Genomic DNA, 23,340 nt, shown 5'->3' on the forward strand with positions numbered 1-23,340 from the left:
GTGAGAGAGATCACCCTATGGCCCCATAACAACACTTCCTGAAACGCCACCTCCTGAGTTTGCGTGGGGGGGGGGGGTGGGATGTGCCTGGGTGTGGGTGATAAGGAGAAAATTTCCATACTATTCCTTGTTGCAACATCAGCAGTAAGCTTTCCTTTGCAATAAATGATTTACTTCCCCATGGGTCATATTGGCAGCATGTTTTCAGATCTCCTTGGGCCACGTTCTGATGGCATAACCCAAGTGCCTAGCATGGGCAATGCTGAAATGTGGCTCCTCTGACTGCAAGGAGATGGCATGGCTGCATCCGTGCTCTTCCCTTTCCCACTTCCCTCTGCCCATGCCCACCGGTGAGCAGAGTCTCAAGAATACCTGTTGTACCTTCTGCCCCGCTTGGGCAGAGCGCTGAGTGCACCTACAGGATCTGATTCCTCTCATGGCCAGCCTGGGACCACCCTTCTCCGCAGTCCTCCTCTGCAGCTTCTTCCCTCAGACCACCCTGGGCACTTGGTTGCCTGTGCCCAGTTTGGTTTTGTTACTGGGCAGCCCTGTGCAGTGCTGAGCTGTGAGAGCCTCACCTGGGGCACCTACCCACACACCATCTCGACCCCAAAGGACATGCGTTTGGGGTCAGCATACTGTAGGTATGCCTTGTCCCCTTCTGCTCCTGACCCCGCTGTGCCACCACGACCCCCTGGCTTGACCTCAGACCTGTCACCCCACCGAGGACTTGGCTGTGACCACTGGATCACAAGGCTGACACTGGCTATGGTTCACCAGACCTGCTCTGCTCTTCTCTGGGGACTGTGGGACTGCATTTTTCTGGTGGTGAGGACAAAGCCCCTCGTTGTCATGCCATCACCCACCTCTCTGCAGCCCACTCCTGCTGCCCCAATGCCTGTGGCCTTTAGGGGACATAAAAATGATGCTCAGGTGTCCTACTCACCAGAGATTCCTCCGGCTGCATGGATCCCCAGGGTGACTCCAATGCCAAATGCCAAATTGATGCTCAAATACTGCCCAAATTCTCCTTTTCCTAACACCACTTGTGCTGCAGAAGACAAGCCAAAGACCTAGTGCATGGAAAAATAGAGAAAGGAGTGTTAGAAGTACTGTTGTTGCCATGGTGGGCTGAGCTTCCTTGCCACTTCTTCTGCAATACTAACAAACCTCCATGGATGGGAAGACTCCAAGGTGTCCACAGGGACAAATTGCTGCCAAATTGACCAGGTGCCTGGTATTCCATATTGGTGGGTACTCCATCACACCAAACTCTGCTCTGAGTTGGGTGTGAGGAGCCAAACCCCAGACTCTGATGTCCAGGGACACTCATACACGGTGGCATGTTGTGTCCGCAACCTGGGACGTGAGCCTTGAGAGCGTCACCACAGCTGCATGCACGTCTTTCTTTTCCTGGTGTACAATTTACTGACTAAAAATGTAGTTTGGCAATGCACAGTTGTTTGCCAAACTCAAATCTAATTTTGGTAACTTGTTCCATCCAAAAAGAAAAAAAAAAAAAAAGGAAAGAAATTCTGGTTGGACTTTTCCTTTTGACACATATACTTTTCAGTTCGAAAACAACCAAGGTTTCAATATTTTTTTTAGTGACTGAAAGTGGACTGGGAAAGAAATTAAAAAGAAATGTAAACACTCTCCAGCAGGAAAAGACATATTTAAGAAATTGCCTGAAAGTAAATTCTATTTCATTCATTCTTTGTGGTCAGAAGGTGGAAAAATCAATTCTTGCACAGCTCTTACACTCAAATCTGGAGAAGGACAAAGCATCTCTTGAGATCTTTGCCTTTCCAACCACTTAGGGCTTGGAGAGCATATCCTGTACCTTGGACTGCATCAGTGTTTATTCAGGGTATCGTGCCCCTCCAAGAAAAGAGTCATTATGTGCTGCACCATCTAACTTCTGCTCTGGCCTCTCCTGTTTTGATTCAGATCTTTACTGGCTGCTCTGCCTGGATCCAGGTTTTATCTCATGTGTCTGCTCTCACTCTTCCTTTTCAGACATCACCCAAATCCCCTGGTACCCACAGACACTCTTCTTATCTCTCATATACACAGACCACACTCTGCGCCACACACAGCTACAGCATGGGGCTTTCTTTCAGCCTGCCTCAGCAAAAGCCCCAAAAAGCAGCACCTGGGATGTCCTCCAGCATCTGCAAAGCCCTTACAAAAACTTTCCCCACTCATTTCTGAGCTTGTTCAAAGCCACATCCAGGAGAAGCCAAATGCACAAAGCTCAGGTTGTGAAGGACAGCATGCAGTGCAGGGAGAGCAGGGCAGGAGACCCGGCCAGGCCAGAGAATCTATTTTTCAGCACAGATCCAAACCTCTGGTCACCTCTTCTATCCTCACAATCCCAAAACTGCCTTTTTTTCCTACCTCCCCATTCCTCATGCCACTTGCTCCTGCTGTCTGGTTCCCTCTTTTATGAGCATTGCCTGTTCAGTAAAACGAGGCACAGTCCGTGTGCTACCACCCAAACAGCAGCCAGCCAGGAGCCCTGGAGATGCACCCAGCACACTTCCAGCTGCAGCAAGGGCCAGGGGGCTGCTGAAGGGTCAGATGCTGGATGCTGTACTGGGATGCTCGGTGCTACTTGTCCTCCTTCTCTGTTCCTTCACAGAGTCTAGAGGCAAGAGCAGACATGAGTTGAAGGCTCCAAAATCTCCCTCGGGCTGTTCTGAGTGCAGAGAAATGTCTCCTCCATATGCTATGTCCTACAGGCATCCCTGGCAGGGCCCCCCACACTTGTTTTTTATCACCTGGGGAGTTCCAGCACCAAAACACAACGGGGATAGAAGAAACCATGGTTTGCTCAACTCCTGCTGAGGAGTCCTGGTTCTGTACTCCAATTTTCAATGCGCCCAAAGCTACCTGTGCAGCAGGAGTGAACACCGAGGGGCTGGATGTGCAGTAAGACGTGGTAAGAAGCAAGCATCCTCTGCATGTGCAGTTGTTGCCCTTGAAAATAAAACACCTTCATCTGCGCAGATAGCTGTGGCAGGGGGCCCACATGCTTATATAAATCTTATCCTCCTCCTAGGAAAACCTCCAAGTATGAGTTATTTGGATTACTCAGATAACTTCCCCATCCTCTGTCCAGCCCAAACGGCTGCTCTCAGCCCAGAAGTGCTTGCAGGCTAAGACCAGGTATATGCCTATACTGGCATAGGCAAATACTGAGCCTCAGCAGGAAGAGGATCTCATTTGGCAGTGTTGGTCCGACACACAAAAGCTCTGATCCCAGAGGGCATGTCACCACTACAGGGATCAATTCTGACTGCAAAGCAATCTCTCTTGCCTTCCTCAGCCTCTTCCCCTGAGCACCTCCAAGCAGCCCAAAAGCTCAAAACGGTTTCACTTTTTCTTTGTGCAAGAGACCCCTCAGGCAAGCTGGGAGTTTCTGTATGATTTGAGATGAGCACTATTCTTTTGCCAGCATGAGACAACAATAACCAAAACCCCGACGTGCTTTACACCTGGTAATTAAGTTTTCTAACGATGGATTGTGGCTCCAGAGAGTTTCACAGATGCTCATTGCCCCAGCACCCCCATCAGGAAGCTGGACGCACGCTGTTCTCATTTTGCAGGGGCTGTCAGTGGTAGAGGAGCAAGCTCCCAACCCTGTGCAGGACCCTGATGGCTGCGGGCACCTGTCCAGCCCATGCCATCCCCTCCAGTACAATGTGGAGAAAAGTACTACCTTTGGCACCACCAGAGAGAGTAACAAGCAGCTCTGAGCAACCCTGAGGATGCAGTAGGAAACCACTGACCTTGCACATTGCTGCTACAAGTGCTTACCCACCCTGCGCGCACACACACACACACACACACACCTGGGCTCATCTCCTCCTTACCATCAGGATGTACATCCCCAGTGCTTCTGCCAGCAGCTCCCTGATGGTCGGGCTACGAACCACGAGCATCTTCTGAATCTTCTCCAGCATTCTCCTCTCCGGCTCCAGCCTGTGGTCACAGGAGCTCCTGTTGTGACAGCACACTTCATTGCGCTGAGCTAAGTTACCCTTTGAAACTTGGCAACCTTCCTTCACCCCCAGACACCTTCATTCATTTGGTTAAAGATGAACAAGCCAATAAAATAGCTGTTAGCTTCGACGTTACCACACACAGACAACATCCTTTTAAAACTAATGAGTGAGGATGCAACATTTCTGCTACCAGAGCATTGCAAACTCTGCGCCTATGCCCAGGAGAAGCCTATTTCCAGACCCATGGAGCTGTAGATAGCCTTGGCGTGTTCCTAAAGCCCCTCTATTTCTCCATAGCCTTTTTCACAGGCATCAAACAGGAATTTTGGTTTGTAACCCACTAGCATTGTAACCCACTAGCTGGTGGTTGGGCACCAGTAGTTTTGTAGCAGGTAGGATCAGGACTGTTTGTTGGTGCTTTGCAGGGCTGCTTGGTTCAAGCCCAGCCTGTGCTGAGGACGCTGCCTGAAGCTGATGTGCACCTGTCTGTGTCTGGGAAAAACAACGCCTTGAACACTGCTTCAGGTTGAGTATTTGAGCCTGTGGCTCCCTGCTACCAAGAGCCTCCCCACCAGCCCCCAGCCCCTCCTCTCCTGTGGGGCCAGGAGAGACTAGTCTCGAGGAACAAGAGATGGGCACCTCCAGCCTTGTCTGGGTGCCAGAGCAGAGTCCTCATGCTCCTGATTCCTCCTCCACCTCCCGATTCCCTCTGCTCATCTCCCTGCCTACCAGGTACTCTTACCTCTCCACTGCAAAAAGGTTTTAGCGCCCTTTCAACAACCTCATGCTTAAGCACATCCTTTTAAACTCTCAAGACCTTTTTCCATGAGCTGTGTCTGGCACTTGACTGTTTTTCTTCCCCTTTCTCTCAGCCTGCTGCAGCTCTCAGTGTCTTTCTGGAAGAAGCACAGTGCACAGCTCCGGCACAGTTACCAGAAGCTGCCCTGATGGGGACGCAGTGCTCTGCTCATGCTGCCCTTGGTGTTGCTTCCCTCTGCACTGGGAAAGTTCACGAGCTTTTCTCTCACACAGAGGACACTGACAGATGTATAGCAGAACTTGGGAAGCTGCTTCTCCTCTCAGCTCCACAGATGATTGTCTGTCTTGCAGCAGGGACAGGTTTTATGGACAGCAGTAAGCCCTGGAGATCTCACGGGATTTCTCAGATGGATGAGGGTGTGAGTTGGTCACAGCTGGACATACAGCTTCACTTCTCACCCCTGGATCTGAGGGGGCCCTTCGAGTGGATTCCTTCCCCTCACAAACAAGATAGCTGCTATGTCTCTGAAAGGTTTGTCTCTTGCATTCAAGAATTAAATATAAACATCTATATATTCTCATCTGGGCTGGAAAATTGACAGGAATTTTATGGGAACCCATGGACTTGCACTCTTTCCAGAAAAAAAAAAAAAAAAAAAAAAGTTACTTTGCAATAGATATCTTTGTTTTAGTGACAGTGGTTGCAGCATGATCACTGAAATTACCATCAAATCTCCTAAAAACTCCAGCATGCTTCTAGACTGGCACTGGATGTGCCTCTCGCCACTGCCTGTCCTCCCTACACAGGTCACTCCACAAGATGGCACTGAGGCATTAATTTTTCACTTAAAAGTGTTCAGATGGGCTCCTCTGTTGGCTGCTGAAAACGTGAGAACCCTTTAGGTTTTTTTGGTTGGTTGGTTGTTTTTTTAATACATATTTATACAATAAAGAAACGTAATCCACCAATGTTCAAGGACTGAAACGAGAAAAAAAAAAAAAAAAAAAATCTTTCTGCAAGTCCTATAGGGCAGAGCACCTCTGCTTTACCAGCATGCAAAATGCAAGTATGTGAGAGTGAGCCTCTCAGTCTCCGCTTTATCATTAGCAGCAAAAAACAGGCAGCTCCAAAGGGCAGTTCATCCCCATGAAAAATAAGCATCGGAGGCCAGACCTATGAGTCACGGTGGCAGATCCCTCTGGTGCCTGCAGCGGGGACGTGGAGGGATCAGCTCTGATGTACACACCCATGGAGGTGCCTGCCACCGGGTGAGCCGGGCTGCCCTTCCTATCTGCATCCAGATGTGGCGATCCCCAGCGAGTGCAAACAACGGCGGGTGAGTCAGCCGAGGGCTGGGGAGCGAAGATCTGCCAGTCGCCCAACGTGGCTTGTTTGTGCTTGCTTGGTTTCACTTACCCGTGGGGCTGACGAGGATCTCTGGGGTCATCAACAACAGTCCCCTACCCACATAAGCGGCCACGTCACCTCTCCCCTTTCACAGCCTGATCAGGCTCTGTTTTAGGGTTAAGTGCTTTTTGCCCCTACTCCTCCTGGTGGAAGCCTGTTACCAGGACTCGCTGCTGTGAGGATTAGAGACTTTCTTCTCATTTCCAGACAAATTGTCAACGCCATTTGTTCATGTGCCAGCATTACCCCATCACAGTCATGAGATAACTCACTTCTTACAGGTGCTGTCCTATAAGGTTTGTCAGGACAGCAGCTCACGCTTAGCTCTGCACTGCCTCCTGATGTTTACCTTGAACATGTTGAAACTTCACTCAACATTAGCCCTACAGAGATTTAACCGAGTTTCCCACCGCACATTAAGCAACCACCTGCTAAACCAAACCCATTTTCTTCCCTAAGGCAGGTGCACTTTCAGTAAAGGTCTTGGTTTGCAGAGGAAAGTCTCAGTTTAGAGAGGAAAACGTTGGCACAGTTGAGGCCCGCTCGCAGTGCCGGTGTTGATCCATATTGTGCTGAAGATCCAGGGTCCTGCCAGAGCAACCCCACAAAGGATGAGCCCCACCGCGGACTCTAGGGCTGTCATGCAAGGAGAAATTTCTGTCACTGAGTTTGACAGCGGACATTCCCTCTGCACCCAGAAGCTCATTTATCTCTTAATTGCACTAATCAACAGCTGGAACATTGCCAGTCCATTAGCTTCAGCCCTGCTGGTGGAGCATTAACTTCTCCCCAAAGGCTGCGTGAGCAGACAGCAGAGGAGCTCCTCACCGTGGACAAGGACTGCTCACTCCTCCATCAGCCTAAATGAAGACAGGGTCAGCCCTGGCACCAAGACATCTCCGGGCTCCTTCAAGAAGCAAGGCCAGGGCCTGATCCTGGGGCTCCTGAGCTACATGGCTGTGACTGCATTCTCTGATCAGGCCGCACTCAGAGTGCACTAGTAGAAGGGTGAATGCTGAACCAGATTCCTTGACCTCATGTAAGCTGAATTAGGCATGGTCATGTCTTAGAGAGACTCATATAGCACTGGTATGACCTGAGCTGTGGCAGACACCACTCAGTGTACCCTACAGCACCTGCACTCCGTGATCTCCCACCTAATGCTCAGCATCTACCTCCTCCTCTCCTCTGCAGGTGGCAGGCACTGTGCAAGTCACGGAGACACCTGATATTCATCTCTCAACAGATGGCTTTGCTCTCCATAATATTAGCAGCATTCCCACTTCCAGGACACCAGTTTCCATGGCTTGGCAAATGGCCTCTGACCCTGCACCTCATTGCCCCTTGCCCTGAAGCTGGCTGAAGGTGTATCCCCCACACATCCTACCAACGCATCCATCCCTTCATTTTCACCAAGGAAAGGCTGAAAGCCATCAGCTCCAAGATGGCCCTAGGGGGACTTTGCCAAGCACTTCCCCTGGTCACACAGCCCTCTCAGTTCCCACTCTCTGCCTTTCCCACCCCAGCTGAACGCTGAAGCCACCACAGTTTCTAACTCCAGCCTCAGGAGCAACTGATGCCCACATCACATAACTAATTTTCATTCTCTACGTGGACCCCTTTTCCATAAAACAAGACTAGGTCTTACCTTTCCGGGCAGGAGGGATGACTGAAGGTGGAGGGATGTGGTTGCACAAAGGTGGGCTCCTGCTCCGGCCTGCAGCCATCAGCTTCCCCCTCTGAGAGCATGGGGCTGGCTGGGCAGTGCCTCCCTGCCCCAGAACGCAAACGCTTACTGAGCCAGAGGTAATCCATGGCGTGGTGGTGTCAGCAGGAGGGGAATTATATGGCTTTTGCTGCTCGTTAAGGATCAAGCAGGGCTGTCTAGGAAGGGGTCACCTGGGGTAGCGCTCACCCCATTGTTGGGCAACAGAGTGAAGGGCACGGGGGTTCTCCCCATCCCTACCTCCCCCTTCCCTGTGGTGGGCCACCCTGCCCTCCGTCTGGCTTTTCAGGCAGAAAAGAGTTATTTTTATATGCTGTACATCACGGTGATTTGTGAGGGACCTCACCAGCTTCCTCCTGGACAAAGCCCTTGACCTGGCAGAATCTGAAAGTCTCCTTTCAGCTTTAACAGAGACAGAAAGCAAAGCACAGGGACACCTCAGGCCTCAACGAACACCACAGGAGACTTAGAGTACCTGTGGGATATCAGCTGAGGTCCTGCCAGCTCCCCACCTGCTGCTGTCCCCCAAACTCTGCCCATCCCTGACACACACCATGAGCACCATATTCCCCCACCCTGCTAGGGCCAGGCTCCCACCATGTCCCTCTGTGTGGGACCATCCCCAGCCTACACTGCAGGTCTCCCCCAGGCCCCATGAGGAGAGCAGCAGGCTCTGAGGGTGCAAACACTCCCCCTGAGCTTCGAGCTGCCTGCTTGGGTCTGTTTTCAATCCACAGATAAGGTGAAAGCTGGGGAAACCACAGGGCGTCATCACTCTGGAGATAACAGGAGCCAGGCTTTTTTCTGTGAACACCCATGCTCTGAAAGGGAGATGTTAAAGGGGAACAGCTGCAGGCTTGGAGAGAGGCACCAGGTGAATCGAATGAGGAGTGTGAAAGCACTAATCAATGCCCAGATGTATAATCAGCAAATGTCACCTCAGATTTTGTGCATATTGGAGCAACGCCATGGTGACTTAGACCCAAAGCAACTGACCTAATTTCATAGGACCTTCAGCTGGACATAACTTCTGGTCATTTCTGCCAAAGGCTGTATTTGGTTTAGGGACACAGAAAAAAAAGAGTCTCTGTAACATTTTGATGTATAAAAGATGCTGTAAGGTGCTGGGAGGTGGCTGACTGGTGTGTAGGTAAAGCCTCCTGAAGGTTGGTTATGCACAGCTCTGAAGAACTTGGAGTTCAATCAGAAACTAAAGATTAGGCTGCAAGAAAAGAATAAGGAGCCTTTTTTTTTTTTTTTTCGAAGAGAGCTAAATGCAGGTGTGGTCCTAACAAAAAGCCCTAAATTGGCACCAGGCGCCAGCAGCAAGACCTTGTTCTGTATCACACCAGCCACAGGGTGCCCAAATAGCATCCAGTATGAGCAATACCTGCCATGGGGGATTTGTCCTTATTCTCTTTTCAGGGAGGGGAAGGCCAGGGAGTGGGTGGCCAGGCCAGCTTTCTCAGCCTTGAGGGCTGCTGCCAGCACGGACGTGAAGGCATCTGAAGGAAACCCCCGATAAGCTCTCACTATCGCGGCTGGGAGGAGATGCCACAGATTCCTTGCAGACATGCACAAATCCCCTCGGACACTGCCCAGACTCTTCCAGGGCCCCAAAAAGCCCTATAGGCATTGCAAAGGGGCGGAGGTTTGCCCCAGCATTGCCCAGACCCCATCACCCTTATGCCTTCCCACAGTCCCTTTAGCTGCTCTCATGCTGTTTTGGGAGACAGGATACGATCCAGATATGGTGGATCTTGTTGGCTTCCCATCAGTCTACGTGGGAAGCCATTTACCCAGAGAACCCCACAGAAGCTGAAAATCCATCTGTTGGTGTCACCTGAACAAGAGTTATTTGTCTTTGCTCACATCGTTTCCCAGCACAAGTCCTGCACGACAGAAAAACTGGCAACTCCACAAACCAGCCCACGTCATGCAAAGGCACCAGCACAGAGTCTGTTTCCCAAAGCACATGGCACCACACATCAGTCGTTACATGCAGTGCACGTGTTCCTAGCCCATGGTAAATACTAAATATTGTCACCTGTCTTTGTTGTCCCTTAATTTGCTTTTACACACACTCGTATCAGACATTTCCTAGTGAAGAAGTAGTTGTTGCATATTACCTTTACAATTTTGATTTAATAGGAAACTTATTGGGGTCAAAATATTGATTTATAATCTAATGAGAATGGCAGAAGGTCTGCACCTACCGCCAGTGTGAATGTGTGAAAGCTCACTGGAGCTGTCTCAGGGTGGATTTGCACAGATGTGATGGGCACCTGATCCCAGCACAGCCTCCAGGCTCTGCCACTGGAGCAACACAGAGCCAACCCCTAACAGGTCTGCAAGCCTATAGATGTAACTTCTTACACCTGAACGTGCATGCATCAAACTGCAGAACGAGGCACAGGAGCAGCTGTGCCTTCACGAGTAGTTGCTCCAGTTCATAGAGTCTACCAGGAAATATGTTGCTTTGCTCACATGGCTCTGGCTGCTAACCCCAAGTCTCTTGAGCAATAAGTTCAAACCGTTTCTTTGTGCTCTGGGGTATGTAGTTCATCTCTACAAGTCCTTGACACAGGATGTTGCAGATGCTAAGAAGGGACCAAAAGATGGCTATACAAATTCATGGAGGGAAAAAAACACCAGTGGCTGTTAAACACAGATGCCCTTCTGTCAAGGGTGTTCCCTGAGCTGTGAATTGTTTGAGATTGTAAAAAAATATCTGGGGAGATACATTTTTTTCTGTTCACACACGCTCCTCTCATCATACCTAGGATCTCTTCTATGGGTCCAACCAGTCTGCATGACTGCTGCCCATCTGGCTGTGGTGCCCATTGGAACAGGGTGTCCATCACTCCAGTCACAGGAACAGAAGACCAGCAGCCTTTACTAGCACGTTATTGAGTTGCTGGGTTGCCCTGAGGTGAAATCAGGACACCCAGAACATATTCCCAGCTTTGCTGCTCACCAGTGTGAGTCCTGAATAGCCACTCCTTCTCCCTGCCTGGTTCCCCATCCCCAGTGGGTGACCACAACACCTCATTCAGGAGCAGCTGGAGGGAGCAAGGGAGACCTCTGCAACTCACAGCATGCTGTGTGATCCTCACAAAAGCACCTGCCTTGGCTTAGTGCTGCATTGGCCATCATCTGCTATCAGCTCCACCTCCTCATTGCTATCTCCTCCTCTTCAGGAGAGCCAAGGTCATGCACATCTCATCATCCACTTCATCACTGGTCAGAGGCCCCCAAAGAAGGGGCAGGAGCGTCCTTCACATGCACAACAGGTCAGGCCGGCAGAGCAGCTCCCTCCACTCACCAGAGCACCCACCGTAATGCCTACGGCGGTGCAGCAATTCAGTGGCATTTTAGATAAAGTGAAAGCTTTAGAAGAGGGAGAGCTATTGCGCCACATAGAGTCCCTCTTCTCCTTCCCCCCAGGAGCTGGAGGAAGCCACGTTGTGTGCGTCATTTAAAAGCAGACAAGAAGCAAAAGGCACTTGAAAACTCACCATGGGGAACAATCGTGCCCTGGTTTAGGGCAGTAAATAACTGACTTGGTCCTGTTCATCTCATTTTATTGCCTTTGATGTTTGTATAGTGCTTAGCAGGGGAAAGCAGGCTAACGGAGCAGACAGCCTGCACAGGCACCTCCTTGTCCCTTCTGCATGGCCCCAGGAGGTGGCAGGTGGGGATGTGGCACCTCCACATCATGGTCACAGATGGGTCAGGGTCCTGCTCCCTCACAAGTGCCATGGGGTTTGCCATGTCCCACCCAACCCCTCCTTTCCCTAATGCTGGTGGTGCCTCAAATTTTGGATGTGAGCAAACTCCCCCAAATTCACAAATCCTCTTTTAAACCCACACCAGCATCCACCCTAGAAGAAGCAGAGGGAACATCTTATGACTGGCAATTTTGTGGGATACAGTATATTTGTTGTGTGTAGCCACGGGGTGGTATGGGAGGAGACAGATGCCTAACCACAAGACAATCTGCTTGGACTACGGCTGGACTCCCAAAACATGTTTGTTCAAGAGCTTTGGATACATTCTGGTTCATCGTTATTTCTGTCATACAGTTACCCCAAGTTCTTTGGACTCCAGCTTGTTTGGAAGCACCACCAAAATACCCATCACAGATGCTTTGTTCCCATAGGCAACAGTGGGATGGAAGAACTCCTGCCCTGATCAGTGTCTGCGCAGAACGAGGTATGAGCCAGCAGCGACAAAAACATGTTTTGTTCTAGGTTGTCAGCACTGAGGAAAAAAGATGTTTATGATTTGAATTTGTTGATTCACGCTTGCTAATAACAAGATCAATCAAGACAAAGAAACGGAGATTAATAAATCATAATCACCTTAAAGTTCTTAACAGACTGACCCTAATCTGTACGCAGGGTCAAAGTCTAAATATTCTGTCTACACATCTAGAGTAGGCAACTCATAAGGGATAATTATAAAAACTAAATAGCCATCTCTTTCTTGGAATGAAGATACATCCTTTGGCTAAGGCAGCACAGGAATCATCCCCCTGCCTGCTGACAACCCATGGCCTGGAAGAAAACTCCAGTTCCTGTGGAAGATTCCTACAGTGTCAGCCGGTGCGTTGACTTGGTTGACAAGTCACGTATCTTACATAACAAAGACGGTGCTCCCACGCTCAGTGTCCCACCCAACCCGCTGTCTGTCTGGAAGGAGTGCATCCCTCCCCAGGTGCTGTCACCACTTTCCGCAGCACTCAGTGTTAATCAGAGGGTTCCCTTTCAAGCGCTGACCCGTCCTGCTGGATCAGTCCTGCTTAGCTTTCAGCGCTTGATAGCATCATAAGCCGAGGCAAACGTAAGCAAAGGATAGAAACAGTGGATAGAGATCTAAAATAGGCAATTACACATAAAGCAATGTTATGTTACGCACAAAGGTGCATGAAATATGCTTGAAAAAAATAATCTGTGTAGATAGGAGAGTTGCTTAGAGCACAGAATATTATCAGATCTGGAAAAAATGCCACATGAATGCGTCACTGGAGCATCATTGAATGGCTGTGCACAGAAAATGTCATAAAATGGGCTGTTGTATTCCCTTTCCAGCATACATAAATTATAATTTCATGGCTTCTGTAAATGATTGACTAATAAGTGCCATGGGCCACTGTCTTGCGTTATAGTTACCTGCTCAACTACACTGTTCCAGTCCAATCCCTCCTCACACCCTCCTCCCCTTTAATAAAGCACGTTTTAATAAAACATCTCTTTCAGATCATCATTGGAGAGCAAATGAAGTCCCTTTGAAAAATATTTGCATATTCCTTCCATGGCTGCTTTCTAAGCCACCTGCTGGCACGGCTGTGGGGTGGCTTGATGCCAAGGAGAGACACCAAACACAACTGATCCAGGGCCACACGTGGTGGCTCCCAGGCCCTCTGCTCCATTTTGTGAGCTGTAGGTCATACCAAGCTGCTGCTGCTTGGAGTCTTGCAGGGGACTAGATGAGAAGGATCAACAGTGAGAGGTGCTGCCAAAATCTGTCTAGCCTTAAAATGAAAGTCCCCTTGTGCCACAGGGGCTTGGCCACTCACTCATTCACCCTCTCCATCCATACGTTAGTATTAATTAGACCAGAACACACCTCATTAGCCTTGTGTCACAGCAGCCTCCCAGCCTGAATCCTGCCTCATGTACCTCTGACACCTGCTGGGAAACAAGGCCATGTCCAGAGGCAAAGATGGGGACAAGATTTCACACACACAAATCAGCTGCAGAGACCTCCTCGCCATCTGCGAGGCAGAACTGGTCTGCTGGCACTAGGAAATGTTGTTTAGACAAGTTTGTCTGGAAAGGGCCTTGGTGTTATTTGCACAGATTTCCTGTGTATTTTGCATTTGAGTCTAAGCCACACACAAAAAAAAAGCACATGCAAGCATGCTGCAGTGAAGAAGCAACCATCACAACTCCTACGACTGAGATACTTTTACCTGCCTGAATCATAAATACATTCTTCCTTTTCTCTACTAGCATAAAGACAGTTGATAGAGGATATATACCTGGACAGATGATCTGCTCTCTTTCTCCATATCATCCTTTTCAAACTGGTTATAATAAACTCTTTGGAGCAAGGAGCAACTCTCCTATTTAATTTGTCTGGTAGAGTCAGGCAGAGCCTAGAGGTACTGCTGTAATAACCATCTGCACTGATGTGAGTTGTAGCAAGGAGGATGCACAAAGAGATATTTGCATCCGTTAGGGGTGAGTGAACATCACAGCATGAGCTCTGTGTGTTAGCACATTGGAGGAGCCACAATATACCCTAGGAGATGCATTTTGCTGCTATGGCTTTGGGTGCTGGAGGAAGACCCCCACGTGGCTCTCCCTGACATTGTGTGGTGTTCCCTCACAGTGCTGCTGTGTAATTCCTTAAGGTGATGCCCATCAGGTGTGGTCTCCAGGCTCCAGCAGAGTGCCATCCCAGATCCCATTGATCATCCTGGAGAGTTCCTTTTGCCTATCAGTCATGCTCCTGTGCACCCACAAGCTGTTTTCAGGAACTCTCCAGGGTAGTTTGCCAGTTTTATCAGTCCTGGTGTTGTCACCAACTGCTACATATGGCAATGAACCATCACCTCCCGTTGCTGCATGGATCACAAAGAATCAATGATTAACTGCAGAAACCTACACTCCTCAGAGTCGTGGATACTTACAGAGTCTGAGCTCAGCACCTCTAAATCTGGCTTTTGCTCTTCACATTTCAGAAACTGTCACTGACATGTGATGCTGCTCCTGTCTGGAGCAGAGTATGTGCTAGTGGGCAGAGGAGCCTTCCATTCCCCACCTCAGACATACCTCTCCAAGACATTACTCCCAGAATAACTCAGCACTTAGACAGGCATGGACAACTGACCATGTTGGGCCCTCTGTGACCCTGGGCTGCTATGAGCAACAGCACCAGCTGCAGCTTTCCCGGAGAGCAGGAAATCACCTCCACTCCATGTTTTCAAAGATCTTGACAGCAGGAGCCCACGCTATCTAAAAGAGCACCTATGGATCAAGGCTGTCCTCAACAGAGCCTCTCCTCTGGTACCTTCAAGCAGCAAGAAACTCAGTCCCTCAGTGTAATAAGAGCCTGTGTGGGGTGAGTCACTCTCTGTGGGGCAAACCTTCCCCAGAGCTAAAAGCCATCATAAACCTCACCACCTTCTGCTGTACCTCCACGAGCACAAAAGGAGAACTCTACGTGCATACTCACATGTGCATTTCCATGAAAAAGCAAGAGAGAGACTGAGTCGGTGCAACAAAGGGATTTGGAACAACAACAACAAAAAATCATTATACATACTTTCCCCCATGATCAGGATGAGAACTAAACATATAACAGCTGTTGCTTAATGCATTCCTTGACAGCACACAGATATTATGCTGACAAGCACCTCTTAAGAACCGAGATAGCAAAGGAGAAGAAGAGAAGCAATGATGTTAGTTACACAGAGAGCAGGTCAGACCTTAGTGTGGCTTTAAAACAACCTGGTTTCCACTCCTTCATTTATCAGAGCATTTACAGTAATGCAGTGAAGCACTGTAATAGCATTTTAGCAGCAGTAATAGCTTTAGAAAGGTGATATTTACTTCACACGGAAAGTGGAGAGAGCCACATCACAGGCACCCTTTAAAACCTGACTTGAAAAATAGCCTTTGAAAATAAATATTGGTGTGGATCCTCTGCTAGCTGAGGGTCTGGATGAGACCAAATAACTCCCACCTGTTTCAGGTCTTTGGCTTTCACCAAAGCACAGGGAAAAGACATGAGCAAAATACCACCCCATGCTTCCCACACGCTGGCCTCCTCCAGTGCACCATGGCAATGCCTCCCACGCTGGGCTCATCCCTTATTCCCGGCTCCAAGAGGTGGCAGCAGCACTCCTGCCTTCAGGAACTGGCTCCTGGGTGGGACTGGCACCCTGTCCTGCCCTGGACACTGGAGAAAAGCGAGTGCACACTGACTCACTGAGATACCCTCCGTATCTCTAAGCTGAACCAACAGCTGCAGTGGGCAAAGCATAATATAAGACACAGGGAATGTGTATTGGATAGGATAGTTTTTGGAATTTGCATCTGGCTTGTTTTTTTAATGTTAATGAAGTTAGGAAAAACTCTTTCTGGGATTGAAACGAGCCCTGAATCTCTGCTCACCATTCCCAGGGGGAGGCTTGCCAGCAGTGCTCATTACAAACACCTGTACAGGAATATCAGATGCACTGATTCCCCCCAGACATCTGTGAGACTAATGGTTGAGGGCAAAGTCACAAACATGTCAGCAAGAGAAGAAAGACAAGAGAAATATAGCCTGTGTCCCAAGGATTGTACAACCTCAACAGACCAAGCACATGATGGGAAAATAATAAAGAGAACCAGGAAAATACCTTCCCACAACCTGGGAGAAAACACGTTGTATCAGATAGCCACATTTCAGTTCAGCCTTCTGGTGTTAAGACTTTCACTTGAGAAGGTTAGCAATGAAGTGCATGTCAGTGGGTGCAGTTTCTCTCCTACCCATAAGTGACACTAACCACAAGACCTAGAGGGACATCAGAAAGTGAAAACAGCATCAGATAAAAGGATTAGATACTAGTGAGTTCTCTTTTATAACAGGTTTTAAATTATTATTAGTGACTGTTTTAAATTCTTATTACTAAGCTTTTCTGAATTAATCTGGATTATAAGTATTAGTACTGCTGTAACTGGACTAATAATGACTTTATTATGTTTTGATTATATTAAGATTTCAATTAAGCTAACAGTAAGCTTTTGGCTCAATATGAATACAATATGTCCTCTTTGCCCATAACAATATTCTGAGCACAGCATGAGAGAAGCCATCAGAAACACAAGGTTCATTACCAGGCACTTGCAGAGCTGAGAAAGCCTCTCCAAACAGTGATTTCAAAGACATGGTAAATTCCACCCAGCTCCTTTCCCTCCAAGTCTATCCTACCCTGTTTACCTGTTTGAGGATGCGTAGGGCAACTCTTACTCTCGCAACAGCCACCACCATTCAGATAGTTTTGGGCATCAGAAGCCAAAGTTTTGGTCAACTAAGACAAGGTAGTGAGAGCTGACGCTATTCAAATGCTCCTGTTGGGCCTTTTCCAGTCATCACCCTAAACAAGTATACCACCTACTCCCAACATGTGCCCACACATGCATAAACATACCCATTACTTCTTTGAGTTTAGCCCTAAATTAATCCAAAGTGAGCTTTCTCACAAGTTTTTGTTCCTGTCAGAGAGGTGTGGGCTGAGATATCTGGTGAGGGAGGGATCACTTGTTGTCTTTGACCAACCTACAGCTGGTTCAGGTTTAGAAGTACCACTGGAAACACTTCTCCAACAAAAGCCTCAGCTTAGAAGGAAAGAGAGAAATACGTCTCTCGCTGACATGCTCATTGCATCGCCCTCAGATCCTTTCTAACCTCATCTGCTCTAACTCTGCAACTTGGTTTGTGCAGAGGTCAGGCTGAACATTACTGAAAGCACCTGAAATCCCAGAAAGCATTGCAGAAACCTCATTATCACCCAAAACTCACCGCCACCATGCAGAGGCCTGGACTCATTTTTTTGCTGTCAAGCTGACCCAACAGCGCTATTTACTTTAAATATCACTATGCCAAACTTCTGCTGAAATCTATTGTTATCCAAGAAAAACGTTCATTCTGACAACATTTCTCTTTTTGACAGGAAAATAGTGTGGGAATTTAAAGCTTTTCAACTACCCTGGCTTTAAAGAATAGTTTTCAGCCTTCTCCACTCTTCATACTGTGGTTCACCACTGTTTGTAACATGCAGTGCTCTTCACTGAGATGCACTTACAGCAGCTGACAATGTGTTCATCCATCTAAAGGCAACAAGGGACAGTGTCACTTGGGTTGAAGTCTGTTATTTCAGATTTTTTTTCTTCCTGTAACTTTTATATATATTTAACATGCGTAACAGTCTTTCCTGATTTGTCTCTGATTTCCACATTTCAGGCCCTCCCTAGGACAAGAAGAAAACAATTCCAGCCTCTCCTCCTCCCCACCTTCCAGGTGTCAGTTCATGAGCTCCTCAAGTCCTCTTGCTCTTGCAAGATCCTAAGTGCTTGAGGGGGACAGTCAGTGGGCCAGTCTGAAGTTAGCATTAGCACTAGCCCTGCTTTGCAAAGCCCACCAACATATCTGCCCTCCAGGATTAGGCACAGGCAGTGACTCATTCCCCTTAAATCCATCAGTTCTCCTCCTTCTTTGGCTGTTTTCATATACATGTAAATATATATTTTTTTTAAAACGGCTTTACAAAGTTGTTCATCAGCCTCCTTGGACTGTAGCCTGCATTTCACTGGCATCTAATTTGCCAGTGATGTGTGGACATGGTTTATTTTTATGCCTGTGGTCACTGCATTTCTCTACAAGATTTAATAAAGGGTATAGCTACTCTCCTGCCTTCTGCTCATCTCTGCTGTAGTATCTTGTCATCGTGTCCTGCTGAATTCACCAACCTGCTCTTCCTCCGGCTCCTAGAAAGGACCAAGGAGTGATTTATAAGGGATTTAATAACACAAGACCCTTAGCTTTTCCTGTTCAAAATTGCCTTTTGAACTTTCTTCCAACAATATATATACATGTATATATAAGGTATACAAAACCATTCTGTTTTGAGTCTCAGTGGCACAGAATGACAAAATCTTGTTAAATCACTAAATTACACATCAATCGCTTACTAAAATCAGGCAAATTTTCTAAAATTGCCAGGAGGAATGGGAATATGGGGAAAGAAAAGTGGACAAGATATCCTTGTTAGAGGCCCACCACAGACAGACTGCAAGGAAATGGAGGCATCCTGCTGGTTTCAAACCCTCTCTTCAATGCAGGAGAAAGCAAACATGCTAACCCATTACATGAAAGCCCATATTTTTCTACCTATTTCCACAAATCATAGTTAAACAGACAGATTTTTGGAAAACTAAATATACCATAAAATCATGAAATTTGGCCAAACAATGCTCTGCCCCTATCCAATCCACTGGGCTTTGACTCTGTTTCCAAGATTCCACCAGTGACAACAGCATGTTGCAATTTGAGATAACATTTTTAAGGTTTTCTAGGAGTAGCCTCTCATCCCTGTCACATATTCAAGCAAGCAGCACCAGAAGCACATCTTTTGGTCAGCAAGTGCATGAAAATATATTTTATTTAACAAAGCTGAAGCTTGTTCAAAACTGCAAACAACACAGATGGGCTTTCTGCTGGAAAAGATCATTCATCTTCTGCTTTTCTGGCTAAAAAAAACAGCACTATGACCCATCCCCAGTGGATGTGTGCTTAGCTCCTCTTATCATCCTTTTACCTTAATGTCCTGCCCATGACTTCCTGCAGTCTGATCCACAGTGGCCAACAGACCTAAAGGACTGCAAAGCAAATTCACCTGCTGTGCAATGAATGCAGCTGTATAAATACCTTCTGCTGACACACTGCACCATTCCACCAAGGGTGTGCAGCAACATCTGGATAGACCCAAATGAGGCGAACAAAGGAAAATATTTTCCCAGTTGCCCAATATCCAGAACTGGAGCAGAATCTCAGACCTGACATTCAGGCACAGAAGCAGCAGTCAGATATTTAACCTAGCTCACTGTCTGATGCCAAGAGGGGTCACAATGTTAGACTTTCAAAATGTGTCCAATGATGAGATCCTGATGTTGATCTTTTCCAGGTTTGTGTCATGTGCTTGTCCTGCCAGTGAATTTTATTCTGATTATTTTACTCCTTTGTATTTCTATCACTGAGGCCTATCTGTGTAATAGCAAGGCAGTGAACAGTCCAGTTCAGGACATGAAAAGCTCAATTTCTTTATTTGAACTCCCTCACAGACTTCCTGTCTTGATGAAGATTTCCAGTCATCATTGAAACAAAAAGCCAAAGTGCAGAGGGAAAACATAAATCTGGTGCCAGCCTGAGTCCAAGGCAGTCCCCCTTGAAAAAGCCGTGCTTGTTGTTACCGCTAGCTAAAGCCACATGGGTAGGGAGGTGCTGACACATAACAGGATGAGAAGCAGATGAATGAACTTTCCCAGAGTTGAGGGAAGGATGGATATGTATGGGGAATGTGTCCCACAGTGACTTACTGATCCTGTCAGTCCTTCTTCTGCTGCTCAGGGCTGTCCTGAACAGCATCAGAGTTTCCCTCCGGACAGTCTAGGTCATCATCCTTGTTGCTTAACTGCCCATAAAATCCTAGGAGCAAGAACAATTTTTTGTAGAATACAGCTGAGAAAGACATATGCAAGATGCAGTTCGCATCTGGTGCACATTGGTTAGGATTCCCACGGGGACTGAACTCCAACCATCTGGATGTGAACCAGGCGTTTTTGCAACTATTTGTCACCATTTACCCATTAACCTCTGTCACCAGGTGACGTGAACAGCACCCACAGACAGGAGTTTCTGCACGAAACTGGAGGCAAGAGAAGTTGGAAGTGGGGACACTTGAATAACTATGGTTAATGACCAGCTTGACTTCTATTATCCATTGCATGTATATTTCCTGTAGGCCATCAGTGCCCTGAGCACCATTTGCTTTCAGTTTGGGGCCATTCATCATGGCAAATGTTACTTGTTAGTAGTTTTGGCAATTTATAGCAACTCTGCTTTCAATATGGTCAGTTCCCGTAATTGGGTAAATTTCGTAACACTGTAATGAATTCCTTAGAACACCCCTATTGGCATCATATGAATATTGATGATCTCAGCTCCCATTTTAGGAAAATAGAATTTCCCACACTAATGTCTACACAGTTCCCAAGTTTCTTGAGGTCTGGTACCACAAAACCTCATAAAGAACATAAGGCAGATAAATCAAGCCATAGCTACAGTGTTGGACCATTCTTGCTCGGAATAGTGAGAAGACCGAGTCACACTTCTCAAAAACTTCTGGCAAGCAACACTGTGTGTCAGACTGCTGTCACTGTATGCAAATAGCCCACCACAGACTCAGCAACACAATAAAGAAAGAGCGGGGGGAAAATCAACCCATTAAAATGTCTTAAATCCACCCTTTCACAAACAGATTGTAGAGGAGCTTAAAGATGTATTAAAAGGCTGACTTCTGAAGTATACCCTGAGACTTACATTGATGCTAGAGATAAGCATCCTCTGATACTCCCTACAAAAACTCCCACCTCTCCAGAGAGGAATGAGTTCCTACATCTTGAACAGGCTCCTGCACTGGATCTGAGCTTCCGCCAGACATTTTACATAGGCCATGACAAGCTACTTCCAAAATTGCATCAACTCTGTTGGATCCAACCAACCCAATGATGGGTCCTCATCTCGAGTCTGCAATAGACTTTGTAGTTTCCTGGAGCTGTAACCCCACAGCATCCTTCTACCTGCACAGAGCCCAAAACCTACTCTTTGAAAAATCATCTGCCAATAGTTTTCATATTTTCTCTGACAAGACACACCATCCCAGGAGCTCTCCATCAGAAAGCTGCTGGGAAAACTTATTCTATGATCTGTTGCTGCCTACCTGTTCTTCTGGAGAAGAGAATTTGAATTCCTTGCTTCAACAACATGGGTTTCTGGACAGCAGACCAAAGAACTTGTTCCCTGGAGACAAAATTAGACATGAGGTGTGACTATGGGAGGCAGTGAACTGTGGGAGAAACTCTTCCCTTCCTGTGATCTACAATATCCTAAAACAGAAAGGCTTTGTCCCCAGTGGCAAAAACCAAGGACGAAGTCTCAGCACTGACTTGTACATCAGCACTTTTCCTAATAACTGACAAGTCTTCGAGGTCTGGTTGCTTGAAAGGACTTGACAGGTTATTCCGAAGTAGGAACAAGGGTGAATTTTATTTTCATTCATTCATCTGTAGAGAGCTCCCAAGAGTCTGAACAAGATGCTCTATTCACAGTATTGGATGTGTATAGGGAGGGAGAAATGCTTCTTCCATACAACAGTAATAAAGATGGGGACCAAATGTTGTTCTTCACAACATGCATTCCAGAGAAGAGCAAATACGTGTGAGGGTTTGGGAACAGCGGGTTTCCAATCCCATAAAAGTGTACAAGGATTTCGGAGATGAGAACATACAGCTTTGGGAATTTAGTCTAATCCCTTAGCACAGTGGACTGTGGAGTGTTTGCTTTCTTTGCCCCACATCTTTAATGTAAATATGTTCTCCACACAAAAAAAAACAGAACCCTAAGGATAGCAACCTCTTCAATTAACATGTGTCTACTATGGAGCCACCTCTGTTGGTGGCATGGGCAGAGTTGGGCCTTAGTACAAATGGGAATTTGCAGTGTGGTTTTTCTGACCGGACACAGAATCTGATGTCCAAGGGCAGTACTGATTCAGCCACCTCAGTAGTTTGGTGACGTGCTCAGATGGATACACCTACCCATTGCAGATGACCAGCTTTGGCCAGATGGCCCCAGTCCTGCTGTCCTTTCCTGAAATAGGCGGGAGAAATCATTTAGCCTCCAGCATGCAGCAGGACATGTTTTTCCTATCTGCAAGAAACATTGCTTTTTCAATCTCTGTTCGTCTTCATTTTGCCTTTGGAGAACTGTAATCCTCAAAATGCCTACTGGACCTGCTGGCCCAGGGTGCTGGACAAACCACCTTTTAAGAGCCATGGTTATTACATAAAAGAAACAGCAACAATTTCACATTCCTTTGTAAATACAACCCCAGACTGTGCTCTGGACAGAAAAACAGATAAATTTGTCAGGTTCCAGTGTCCTGAGATCCTGGTGTGAAGGTGCTGGCCCAAAAATTCTTCCCAAGAAATGGAAGGAAAACCTTTCCCAGCTCTAGATACTCTGGAAAGAGGGAACCAAGGATTTTAGTATCTGATAAGATCTTTTCCACATCATGCATGGGTGTACAGAGACACAGGCCCTTTTCCCAGTTTTCTCCTGGCCTGCACCTCCTCAGTCCACCAACTTGCTCAGGGCTGAGTCCACCAAACAACAGCTCAAATTCTCTCTCCCTGGCCCTACAAAATCACTTATCAGACAAAATTCCTGCATATCCATCTGTCTGCTGCAGACCACTGGCTGTTCTGTTTGCCACTGGGTTTTCCTGCTGGCTCAACCATTTGAGAAAGAACTGAAGCTGCAGAGGAGAGCAAGGGAAGCAGAAGATGGTTATTTTTCCACTGTCTGGGGAGGGAAAACAGTGGTTTGAGTCTTCTTTGTTTTGTGAAAAGGGAGATCAAAGCTGTTGTTGACATGGTCAGTGCTGTGGGTAAGACAGGCCTCATCCAGCCATCCAGGGCTGCTGTATCTCGCATGCCTGGCAGCTGAAGTGTCTGCAAGATCTAAAGGAAGATCTGGTTTTACATGTCTGTGTGTGTGCATGGGTGGGAGTAAGGTTTGTATATATTATAAAGAGAAGCTGC

General features: G+C 47.3%; 1 protein-coding gene across 3 annotated transcripts in view; it reads right to left on the bottom strand.

Moving 5' to 3' along the window:
• The window catches only part of LOC137847968 (aquaporin-7-like), a 28,828-nt gene extending 6,269 nt beyond the window's left edge, over nt 1–22,559 (bottom strand). Inside the window, exons 1-4 of one of the 3 annotated variants that reach the window (XM_068666714.1) lie at nt 22,336–22,559; nt 21,459–21,538; nt 3,879–4,005; nt 947–1,073 (exon numbers count right to left, since the gene is read on the bottom strand). In XM_068666714.1, coding sequence (XP_068522815.1) covers nt 947–1,073; nt 3,879–4,005; nt 21,459–21,538; nt 22,336–22,410 — 409 coding nt within the window. In that variant the 5' untranslated portion in view covers nt 22,411–22,559. Of the gene's footprint in view, nt 1–946; nt 1,074–3,878; nt 4,006–7,825; nt 8,679–20,055; nt 20,165–21,458; nt 21,685–22,335 lie in introns of those variants that run through there. The other 2 variants (XM_068666715.1, XM_068666713.1) reach the window with 2 other exon arrangements.
• Between the last annotated feature and the right edge of the window lie 781 nt (nt 22,560–23,340).

This window comes from Anas acuta, chromosome Z (genome assembly GCF_963932015.1).
Source record: "Anas acuta chromosome Z, bAnaAcu1.1, whole genome shotgun sequence".
Taxonomy (NCBI): domain Eukaryota; kingdom Metazoa; phylum Chordata; class Aves; order Anseriformes; family Anatidae; genus Anas; species Anas acuta.